This window comes from Cydia pomonella, chromosome 4 (genome assembly GCF_033807575.1).
Source record: "Cydia pomonella isolate Wapato2018A chromosome 4, ilCydPomo1, whole genome shotgun sequence".
In the NCBI taxonomy this organism is placed as follows: Eukaryota; Metazoa; Arthropoda; class Insecta; order Lepidoptera; family Tortricidae; genus Cydia; species Cydia pomonella.
This window is the reverse complement of record NC_084706.1, coordinates 15,828,650-15,840,789: the sequence shown is the minus strand read 5'-3', so window position 1 is coordinate 15,840,789 and position 12,140 is coordinate 15,828,650. Positions and strand designations below refer to the sequence as shown.

Below are 12,140 nucleotides of genomic sequence, written 5' to 3'. Positions count from 1 at the left end.
GACTTTGAGAAGTGCTTATCTATCTATAATATAAAGACTTGTTATAAACCGTAGGTATCCCGGACAGGTAAGAACGACAATGAACTACGATGTCACTATGAAATATTTCTAAAATAATCACTTTTTTTAATCTTTTATGCGACTACCCTATTTCCATAGAAACTTCAAGGAAACTTAGAAACGGTAGAAGACCGATGTCCTTCAAGATAAAAATTTCAAATTTTGAGAGTTGATAAGTGTACATATTTTACATCTTATCTTATGGCATTAAAATAAGGTGCGACATTAAGAAAACAATCATGATAGGTAAATAAATGTGTAAAAAAATTTTTTTCGCCCAAGCGTACAATGCTGTAATTTTTAAAAGCCGTGTATTTAATTAGTTTGAAACGAGTAAAAAAATGTTAAAACATTAGGTATAATACTTAATGAAATATAAATATTAATAAGTTTTCCCGAGATCATTGACCTTAGCTTTGGAAAATTCTATGATGAATATTTTACAATATTTGCAACTGGGAATTTGACCGCTGGCTTTACAATGAATAGTGCTGAATGAATGAGTAGCTGCAATTTTTGGGGGATAAAGCTGTTCGCGTCCGTGGGCTTTAGCTCTAGATACCCACACGTGTCCCCTGGGTAGCGCCAAATGAACAGCCCTTTCTGGTGGAAGGTTTTCACCGCGGCTTGTCACCACCTTCCTGTACTAAACCTCGCCGCTAAATGGCTATGCCGTGTTCCGGTGTGAAGTCAGGAGTAGCCATCAGGAGGAGGATGGGTCCGAATAGGACCGCTCTGCTTGCGTACCGGTTTCAGTGCCTTTGGTTGGCTGCGCCTGGTGCCTGGTCGCGGAGGGTAGCGGGATCCGAAGCACGGTTTTCCGTTGGCCGACCGCAGATAGTTGGGGGCCCAAGTAGAGGTTTCGCCAATCTTGAAAGGCTGCCCCGCCAACTCGCGAAAAATCCCGAAGATGCGCTGTTGTGCCGGTTGGCGACCGGAGAGAGGACCCGACAGACGTCTTTGGGGGGGTTCGGGCGTCCCCGCAGTCTCCAGACCAGGTACATTTTCTGTTTTGTGTAGTCGACTCTAGTGCACTGCTTGGTGAGTAGCATTGCACCTGTTCAACTGCCATCTTCCCCAGCCTATTCACATTCAAAATACCAAACATGAAAAAAGTCAGAAAAAGAGCAAGTAAATAAAGCGGATTGCACCTCCTCTCACTAAAAGTGCACCTCTCAAACATTCGAGGTCTGCACTCCAATCTCGCTGCGGTCCATCACCATCTTGAGACTGATAAGCCCCACCTGCTCTGCCTAACCGAGACCCAAATCAGGTGCCCTACCGATGCGGCGTATCTACATTACCCAGGGTATACCCTGGAGCACACTTTTGTACCCCGCGCTGGGGTATGTATATACGCCCGCGACAACATCTGCTGTCGTCGCCTTCGCAACCTTGAGACGTCCAACTTCTCTACCTTGTGGCTGCTGGTGGATATGGGCGTGCAGCAAATTGTATACGCTTTAATTTATCGATCGCACAGTGGTGACTTGGAGACAACCAAGCTTTTTCAACACCTCACTGAGGCGGCGGAAGTTGCACAGCAACGATACCCGCGTGCACAGTTGGTTTTTCTGGGGGACTTCAATGCCCACCATGAGGAGTGGTTATGCCCATACCAGTTTACTGACCATGCTGGGAGAGAGGCCCGCAAGTTTGCACTATCGCTCGATCTCACCCAACTAGTCGACCAGCCAACTCGTATTCCGGACGTTGCTGGCCATACACCCAATTGCTTGGACCTTCTGCTGACAACAGATCCAGACGGGTACAATGTATCTGTGTCATCCCCCTTGGGAACGTCTGACCACTGTCTGGTGAAATCTGTGACGTTCCTTTCCCCGCAGGATCGTAATTCAAGGGGCTCACGCCGAGTGTGGCGATACAAGTCAGCAGACTGGGATGAGATGCGGCACTTCTTTGCATCATATCCTTGGCAGCAAACCTGTTTCATCAGTGATGATCCGTCGATCTGTGCAAATGCTGTCACCGATGTGTTGCGTCTGGGCATGGAATACTATTTCCTCAGACGTAGCAACCGGTGGCACAGCTCGTCCATGGTTCAACGCCGAGTGTGACCGGGCAGAAGCCCTAAAGCACGCGGCCTATTTATCGTGGGCTGATGCTCGTAGTCGTAAAGATCCGGATGTACATGCAAAGAAACAGTCGTTCAACAGAGCAGCTAAGTCTTGCAAGAAGGTTATACCGAAAGCTCGATTTCTTCACGTACGTCGTGTAGGCGCCAAGCTAGCCTCTTACCCGTCAGGGAGTAAGGTTTTTTTGGTCGCTGGCAAAGTCGGTGGAGTCGAATTTCTGTCGCCCCTCTTTACCTCCATTGCTGAGGCCGGATGGATCACTGGCACATACAGCTAAAGAAAAGGCAAACTTGTTTGCCTCTCTATTTGCTGAAAATTCGCGTCTGGATGCTGGCGCCGCTAAGCCTCCCTCCTTACCTTCCTTTGGTGCTTCAATGGCCGAAGTAAAAATACATCAAAAGGAGGTATTGAAAGCACTACGCTGTCTGGACGTGAACAAAGCTAGTGGGCCGGACGGAGTTCCAGCGATTGTGTTGAAAACTTGTGCGCCTGAGTTGTCTCCAGTACTAACTCGCCTGTATCGTCTTTCCCTGAGGTCGGGCCAAGTCCCCGAGTCTTGGAAGCTTGCAAACGTACAGCCTGTACCTAAGAAAGGTAGTCGTGCTGACCCGTCTAATTATCGGCCTATCGCGATCACCTCCATACTCTGCAAGATTATGGAGCGTGTACTGAACACCAAGCTCCTGGCATATCTCGAAGGTAACGATCTCCTCAGTGATCGGCAATACGGCTTTCGCCGGAACCGGTCAACTGGGGACCTTCTGATTTATGCCACACACCTATGGGGCGAGGCCATCGAGAGACAGGGTGAGGCTATCGCCGTGTCCCTTGATATTTCCAAGGCCTTTGACAGAGCCTGGCACGACAGCCTAATAAGTAAGCTCTCCGCGTATGGGATCTCGTCTGGCCTGCGCTCCTGGATCACTGACTTCCTGAGGGACCGATCTATTCGAGTTGTCCTAGACGGATGCTCGTCTGATCTTTTGGCTATTAATGCCGGGGTACCTCAGGGCTCAGTCCTCTCCGCAACCCTTTTTCTGCTGCACATCAACGATCTGCTCAAGCCCGGCATCTTTGGGTACGCAGATGACAGCACAGTTACGGAGAGATACCTCTCTGACGCGAGGGCCAGTGAAGGTGACACCAAGATCCTCAGGGAGACCATGGTGGAACGTTTGAATCTGTCCTTGAACGCCGTGGCCGAATGGGGCGAAGCCAACTTGGTCGGATTCAACGCCACCAAAACACAGGCGTGTCTTTTCACCGCAAAACGGAGCCAGTTCACCTTGGCTCCCACTTTCCGAAATGTGTCCCTTCCCGTGACTAACACTTTAGAGCTTCTTGGTCTAAGTTTAAAATCGAACTTAAACTTCGGGTTGACTATTGAGTCCAGGGCTAAAACTGCTGCCAAAAAACTTGGTGTCCTATTTAAGGTGAGGCGGTATTTCACGCCGAAACAGCTTCTCTCCCTATACCAAGCACAGGTCCGCTCGAGCATGGAATACTGCTGCCACCTATGGGACGGTTCCGCCAAATATTAGCTGGCGGCCCTGGACTCGATAGAGCGCCGGGCTCCTAGACTTTTTGGCGATGACCCATCTATCAAGTCAAAATTACAGAGCCTTGAGCATCGCCGTCGAGTCGCTAGCCTATCGGTGTTCTATCGGATACATTTCGGGGAGTGTGCACAGGAACTGCACGATCTTATCCCACCTTCCCCTTTCCATCATCGGACATCCAGGCGTGGGGAGCGAATGCACCCGTTCGTGGTGCACATTCCATTTGTTCGCACTAAACGGTTTGCCTCCTCTTTTTTGTTACGGACGGCTAAAGAATGGAATGCGCTCCCGCCCTCTGTATTCCCTGATAAATATGACCTCGGTCTCTTTAAAGCAAGAGTGAATAGGCTACTACTGAATCGGTGAGCTCCATCTTAGGCCCTGTCTTCACTTTCCATCAGGTGTGACTAGAGCCAATCGCCGATCAGTTTTTAATAAAAAAAAAAAAAAGAATAAAAGCAGTACCTGGGCGACCGAGCTTTGCTCGGTTATAACTATTTATTGTAATATGGTGGTGTATAGGTGATAATCTTAACTACATTTTTTTACTAAATTAAACTTGTCTAAAACAATAAACATTAAAAAATTATATATAAACTTGAACATATAAAAAAAAAAAAGTTAGTCACCGGGCGAGATTCGAACCCGTAACACTCATCTAGCAGCTCGCGTCTTAACCCGCTGGACCAGACGGACAGTGACCGGCAACACGAAATTAGCGACCATATTCTGCGTCGAAAGAAAAACGCATGAAAACTCGAAAACACGCGTTTTCCCAAACATAAGACTAATCTAGATAGATTGTATACACCCAAAAACCCCCATATACCAAATTTCAGCGAAATCGTTAGAGCCGTTTCCGAGATCACAGAAATTATTTATATATAAATATATGGTACCTGGGCGATAGGACTCTGTTGTGTTTTTAGATAACGACTTCGTATTATTAGATTGCCCGATTAGGAATAAAATAATTAACAAAGAACGAAAAAATACCGTTTTCGTTCCCATACAAAAAATACCGGTTTCCGATCCCTGGTTATAACTATTTATTGTAATATGGTGGTATATAGGTGATAATCTTAACTAAATTTTTTTACTAAATTAAACTTGTCTGAAACAATAAAAATTAAAAAAATATATTCAATTCAATTCAATTCAAATATACTTTATTCATGTAGGCCTAGCAACAAGCACTTATGAATAATAAGACAGTATTACATATAATTATCTTAATCTAATTATCAGAGCAATTTATTGATGTTGTAAATATTATTCCATATATACATATAATATAATTCATAGATCAAATTTAATACTAAAACTTTCACAAAATACAGTCATACAAAAAAAAATGTATAAAAAATACTAGTCTAGATTGTTTCTAGAATAAATTCTAAATGTCAAACAAATATAATAAAAACAACAAAGGAAATACATGCATTGGAATATCCATTTCATCATCATTATTCAAATATAATAAATAATTAATCATTTCGAATCACAATTAATCCCACGTTGTTTTATCATTCATGTAGTCTTGTGTGGTATAATAAGCCTTAGAAATTAGTTTACGCTTTACATGATTCTTAAATTTATTAATTGGTAACTCAGTAATATGGTTTGGAAGTTTATTATAAAATGTCACAATTTTTCTTAAAATCGGCAATATTTTTATGCACATACAGAATATTCTCATAAATGTATTGACAGTGCACTGTCATGATGTCAATTTCCTTAAATTTATCTCTCAGTGAGTCTCTATGGTTCATTTTATATATTGCTCGAATAGCCCTCTTCTGCAGAACAAAAATGGTATTTATCTCTGAAGCACCACCCCACAGTAAAATACCATATGACATAATGCTATGGAAGTAACTAAAATATACTAATCGAGCTGTTTTGACATCAGTTAACTGACGGATTTTGCTTACTGCAAAAGCTGCAGAACTCAGTCTATTCGAAAGAGTAGCAATATGGGGACCCCACTGGAGTTTAGAATCTAAAGTTATACCAAGAAAAACTGTACTATCAACTAATTCCAATTCCTCATCCTTCACAATGACACTTGTTTGTACATGCCTTACATTACTAGTGACAAACTTAATACATTTAGTCTTATTCTCATTTAACAATAAATTATTAACATTGAACCAGTTTACTACTTTAGAAATAGCATCGTTTACATCATTGTAAGCTTGTTGCTGTCGTTTGACTTTGAAAATAAGTGAAGTGCCGTCTGCAAACAATACTATATCATGGTGGGTCTTTACAAGGAATGGCAAGTCATTTATGTAGATAAGGAACAGGAAAGGTCCCAATATTGACCCCTGTGGTACACCCATAGAGACCAATGACCCCGGTGATCGCTGTCCATTCACATCGACCCTTTGTATTCTACCATTTAAGTAGGACTTAAGTAAATCCAGTGCCGCTCCTCTAACTCCATAATAGTGTAGTTTCCTGATTAATGTTTCATGACAAACGCAGTCGAAGGCCTTAGACAAATCACAGAAAATACCTATAGCATCTCGTGACTCCTCCCAGGCATCGAAGATATGCTTAATTAGCTCAACACCAGCATCGGTTGTCGAGCGACCCCGTGTAAAACCAAACTGCTTATTATGCATTAAATTATTGACGTTAAAATGTCGTACTAATTGAGAAAGAATTAATTTTTCAAAAATCTTACTGAACGTTGGTAGCACAGATATCGGTCTAAAGTTAGTGGGGTCTGAGTTGCTACCCGATTTAAATAAAGGAGTTATTTTACTATGTTTCATTAAATCAGGAAACTCGCCGCAATCAACACTGTTGTTAAATATAATTACTAAGTCAGGCGCTATAATTTCTACTAAGGATTTGACAGCATGGACAGAGACTCCCCAGAGGTCATTCATTTTTTTGACATTAACCGAATTAAACGCCTTTACTACATCGGAGGTACAAACACGTTCAAAATGAAAATCTCCACAACACTCTAGGGCGTTATCTTTTAATAGAGTAACAGCAGATGAGGGTGATGAATTTAAATCCTTAGTTGTGAAAACTGGTACGTCAGTGAAAAAATTTTCAAATTCTGTAGCTACTTCTAAATTGGAATCTATAATTTTGTTATCAATATTTAGTTTAAAATCATTCACTCTGTGTTTCGAGCGACCAGTCTCCACATTGATTACTTTCCAGGTTGCTTTAATAATGTTGGGACTATTTTTTATTCTTTGACTTAGATAATTTCGCTTAGCTATATGACAATCTATTTTAAACTTTTTCGAATATTGCTTGACATGTTCTTTAAATTCATCACTCGTGTTAAACCGCCGTTCCTCATACAAGGCATACAGTGCACGTCTTCGTTGATGTAAGTCCGCAGTAGCCCACTCACTAAAAACTGATGCACCACTAACTACGACCGATTTTGAAGTAAATATCGCATTATAATGATCCATAAAAGTGTGAAAGAATGAATTATACATACTATTTGGACCCATATCGGAAGACAAAAAGGGTAGCGCCTGAACTAGACTTTGCTTCATTCTTTCTACGCGGTCCGAGGTTACTGGTACAAAAGTTATTTGTTTTCTCAAAGTATTTTTCCTTAATGTCTCAAATACCATTAATTGACCTAAGTGGTCTGATTCTAAATTACTGATAACTTTTTTAGTAATAGGAACAATATCAGTGAAAATATTATCTATACAGGTTGCACTAGTAGCAGTCACTCTAGTAGGCTCCATAAACATGTGGTTGAGATTACCAGATTTGAATAGATTCGACAACAATCTACAAGACATTGTTGAATTTTCCAAAATATTTACATTAAAGTCGCCGCATATAAATAATTTCTTACTAGAAGATGATATTTATATCTAAACTAAAGTTTATATATAAACTTGAACATATATAAAAAAAAAACAAAAGTTAGTCACCGGACGAGATTCGAACCCGTAACACTCGTTTCTAGCAGTCCGCGTCTTAACCCGCTGGGCCAGACGGACAGTGGCCGCCAACACGAAATTAGCGACCATATTCTGCGTCGAAAGAAAAACGCATGAAAACTCGAAAACACGCGTTTTCCCAAACATAAGACTAATCTAGATCGATTTTATACCCCCAAAAACCCCCATATACCAAATTTCAGCGAAATCGTTAGAGCCGTTTCCGAGATCACAGAAATATATTTATATATATACAAGAATTGCTCGTTTAAAGGTATAAGATAAAGTTATGCCATAAAACAAAGGTGGTCAAAACAGAGGCAAAATAAAAAACTGTGTACCGTACAGAAAGGAAACTTCCTACAAAACCGAAGTTTGACAGTGATTCAGGGCCGAATCGTGTTGTCCCTTTCTATGTATGGAACTATCCCTTTCGGCTATTTAGGGTTATCACAATTCATGTAATTATCTTATCTGTGGTTGTGCAGGCAAAGGAACGTCATGTTGTGCCAACCCTAATAATTGCTCGCACCAATGCCTAGCCGAGGAAGCCCGAACGCTCTAAATTCCTCCCCCTGCTTTAGCTGATGCCCGGTAAGATGGCGCCATTTTTGGATATTTAACAAATTTAACACATATCAATGAAAGAATAAGGATCAAAGTCAAATGGCCAAATATTTCAAATTCTCTTTAGTAATAAATTGAAATAGGACTAATTTATTTTTGTAGGTACTCCTATGGAATACCAATTTTGCAGAAGTTTCAACCGAAATGAAAGAAAATATGGTATCACAGAGATCTAAATCTCCCACCTCAGTAAAAGGGAAAAAACAGGTTGTTAAAAAGCTATTCCGAGTAGTTTGATAGTACCTCCATTCCATTACAGTAAAAATAGAAACATAATAGATGTACGTATGTAAAACATGATGTATGATATGCATGTAGAGACAGAGTATATTTGTATATTAAAATAAGCTCACTAAAATGAAACTGTCTTTATATGCAGGACTGGTCAATGTCTGCTGTTTCCTCAGAGTACTCTATAGCCATTCAGAAACTAGAGTTCAGAGATAATTGCAACTATATTAGTCATATTAAACATTCTTCACCATGATAGATACATAATTTTAAAAAACTAATATATTCAATCATGCATATCAGGGGACCAAGATTTGGTACCTATGTTATCATACCTGCAAGTATCCCGAAACATCTTTCGTCCATATTGATCCACCTGAAAGCACGGGCTATGAGACAAATGACTGTCAAAGACCAAATGCGGTACCACTGAGTAACCCCCCTTGTCAGGATCGCGCAGCTGGATTACTTACCAGAAGCTCGAGTCCCTCAAGCAGTGCAAGATCAGCTATATTTCATGGGCAACCCAGAGCAAACAGCACTATAGTGGAATCACCCCTAGTGGATGCTGAAGTTCCCCGGAATTTTAATAACTCAAACACGTCAAGGTCTGGGCTACATACAACATGCAAGTCGGATGAGTGTGAAAGGGTCGGCACGGTTGGCGACATGAGTCATGTACCCCGCGTGGCACCCTCTCGTACCACATGTACCGTGCCTTGCATTGCTAGCAATAATACTTTCACTGTTCATACTTCAGAGGAAGATTTGTTTGGCATGATTAAGTTGAAAGAGAATGATGTCTGTTATACAAGTGGAACTATAGAATGGGTCGGTAGAAAAAGGAGCTTCCCAATCAATAGTGGATTCAAACTTTTGAATGATACTTACAGACATGAACCTCTTGAAAAGAAACTCAAGTCAGATGCAACTTATACTTGTAATGGTAGTCACTTGAAGGACTGTGACTGTGCCGATGTCCTGCCCACTATGAATGCAATTGTGGACCATTTGAATGCTCTCCATGAGGCAGTGGACCTAGTGGACCTAAGAGTGAACACTCTTGAAAATGCTTTATAGCAGTAGTTTATAGTAGTTTGTTTATCTTCAAGTCAAGTTATTAAAGTATATACACTTATGTTTTAATTTTTTTCTTTGATGGTAGAAAAAAAATAGTACCTATATTCAAAAAATATATTTATTAAAATACTGTACAAATATTAAATAACTAGTTTTATATATGTCTGTAATATTTTTGTCACAAGGAAATATCTGCACTAACAGTAGTAAATATTTACAACCAAATAAAATATAACACATTCACTGCCAGCGGCCCCCTAGGCAGGTTTCCTGTAAGTATGCGATTTTCGCTACATGAGCCATTTTATTTGTGGTGTCCAAGTTATACTCATTTTATATTTTGCTTGCTATTACAATTTTGCAGGCGTTATAATTTTTCACGTTATTGATCTCATTTTTAAGAAAAAACGCAAAGAAGTATAAAGCTCATCACAATAATATTCCGACAAACACGCATAACTTGCGGCTTTTATTTGATTTAGAGCCCTTATTCCTTAGAGAGTGAAAAACGAACATTTAAGTGCATAATTTTTCTTAGGAAGATTTCTTTGAAATTGCGCCTGCTCTTTTCTAAGACATGATTTTCTGAGTTATGTGAACTTAACATATTAAACATTAAAGGTACTAAATCCTGGCGTAATTAAAATAATTCTACATTAGCGTTTTTTTTTAAAATGAGATCGATAACGTGAAAAACTATAACGCCTGCAAAACTGTAATAGCAAGCAAAATATAAAATGAGTATAACTTGGAAACCACAAATAAAATGGCTCATATTATAATTGAATGTGAAAGTACAAAAAAGGTACAAAAATTTGGCATTTAAAGATTTTATCAATAACCACGGGAACATACCGTAATAAAGTACACCCGCAATTCTGACTGTCAGGATGGCGGGTAACCTGTTTTTTGATGATAACTATGTACCGTGAGGTACAATTTTTTTTAAAGGAGGTACTAAATAGTACAAATTAGGTACAAAAATATGGTACGCTTTTCATTTGATTTTATTTAGGTACACCCACCATTCTGACTCTCACAGCAATTGTAGTAGTTGGAACAAAATTATTTTATATGGAAACATTGTTATATAAATAGTTTAATTTCAGCACTGTGTTTATATAATATTATGACAAGGTTCTACCCTCAAACCATTTCACATTCCTTTTTAGTCATTCAATTTCAAACTGTATGATGGCAAATATGTTGCTATGGGTTGACACATTCAGTCCCAATCTGAATTGTTAACCTCACAACTTTGTAATAGAGGCTACCCATATATGGGGCATTGACAGTGAACATAATGATTAGGGTAAAGATTTTAATAGTAGGTATTTACTTGCCTTAAAAACTGGGAAATATTGAATCAGAAACTAGAGAAGGATAAGGATGGCACGATCTTCCATAAAATGATTTCACATAGAAAATGCACTTGAGAGCAATCAAAATAGATAACCATTTCTATCAAGTGTAACAAAATGCAAGTAACATCATTATTTAGGAGCCTTCCCCAGGTTTCACAAATAAGTCTTATCCAGTCAATCATATTTTATGCTTCTGATTATTTGTAGTTACTGTGTTCCAACATATGTAGTCTTCTTGCCTGTTTTTTTAATGACCTCTAATAGCTGATCTGCACTAAGTGTTGAGGTTACAGAAACCTTCTGTTCTGGTAAGCTAATGGCCACAGTGTCTACCCCTTGGCCCTTGAGCCTATTGAGAACTCTCTCCACTGCTCCTGAGCAGCCTTCGCAAGTCATTTCTACATTGAAAATATGAGTCTGCAACAAATAAGAGTTGGTTTTATAAGAGCATTATACACTGCTTCTTCAAAAACACCGGATTTTCGGATGACAAAGCAAAGGATGACAAGAACAAAGCGTGAATAAATTGCAATATTAACATTACCGACGACATTTTAATTTGCTTTCAATTTATAGAGCTTGAATCTTTACACTGTTCGATTTTATGGCGAGATTAAACTACGAAAATTTGGAATAATCTTCTAAAACAGTTGGAATTAGGATAATATTTATCTGACTTGTTGAAGAAATTGAACTGAACGTCAACGTCATCACAGACCATAGATATAATATTCGTACAGCGCCAATTACATCTACACTTCCCGATATTGGGCCCGAAATCAGTCCCAATGTCGGGCCTGATTATCTTTTTCCTATTCACGTAATATCAGCACATCATTAACAATATTTGAAACGTAAAAAATACTTTGTCTCTAATTGCCAAAAATGTTCATTGTTTGATATTTTTTGCATATGAACCATTTTTTTTTTTACACTTCAAATATTGTTAACGATGTGCTGATAGTTGGTGAAACGGAAAAATACTCTTGCTTTAGCCTGGGCTAAATTCGGTTTTCGCGGTATGCCCCCTGGCTATAATCGCGAAAATCGAAGTTCGTCAATTGCGGACATTTTTCTCTGTCACTCTAAGTTTGTGTATAAAGACTCCGACAAACCAATATAAAACAGCAATCTAAATGGCACACCAGCAATAGTTCTATCTCCTAAGGTAGCGTATTAGAATGT

At 39.6% G+C, this 12,140-nt stretch overlaps 2 protein-coding genes across 3 annotated transcripts in view; one reads left to right on the top strand and one right to left on the bottom strand.

The window, feature by feature from the left end:
• LOC133517148 (POC1 centriolar protein homolog A) overlaps positions 1-9,649 on the top strand; it is a 29,949-nt gene extending 20,300 nt beyond the window's left edge. The window contains exons 6-7 of one of the 2 annotated variants that reach the window (XR_009799335.1): positions 8,142-8,247; positions 8,383-8,510. Coding sequence is in view for 1 of the 2 variants with exons in the window: in XM_061850316.1 (XP_061706300.1) it covers positions 8,383-8,487; positions 8,660-8,767 (213 nt within the window). In the remaining variant the exon portion in view is untranslated. Of the gene's footprint in view, positions 1-8,141; positions 8,248-8,382; positions 8,511-8,659 lie in introns of those variants that run through there. The other variant, XM_061850316.1, reaches the window with a different exon arrangement.
• A 42-nt stretch (positions 9,650-9,691) lies between these two features.
• Positions 9,692-11,660, bottom strand: LOC133517149 (copper transport protein ATOX1). The gene is made up of 2 exons (XM_061850317.1): positions 11,500-11,660; positions 9,692-11,372 (listed from the first exon to the last, which is right to left on the bottom strand). Exons 1-2 carry the CDS (start codon positions 11,506-11,508, stop codon positions 11,163-11,165), a joined length of 219 nt encoding a protein of 72 aa, XP_061706301.1. The 5' UTR covers positions 11,509-11,660; the 3' UTR covers positions 9,692-11,162.
• Between the last annotated feature and the right edge of the window lie 480 nt (positions 11,661-12,140).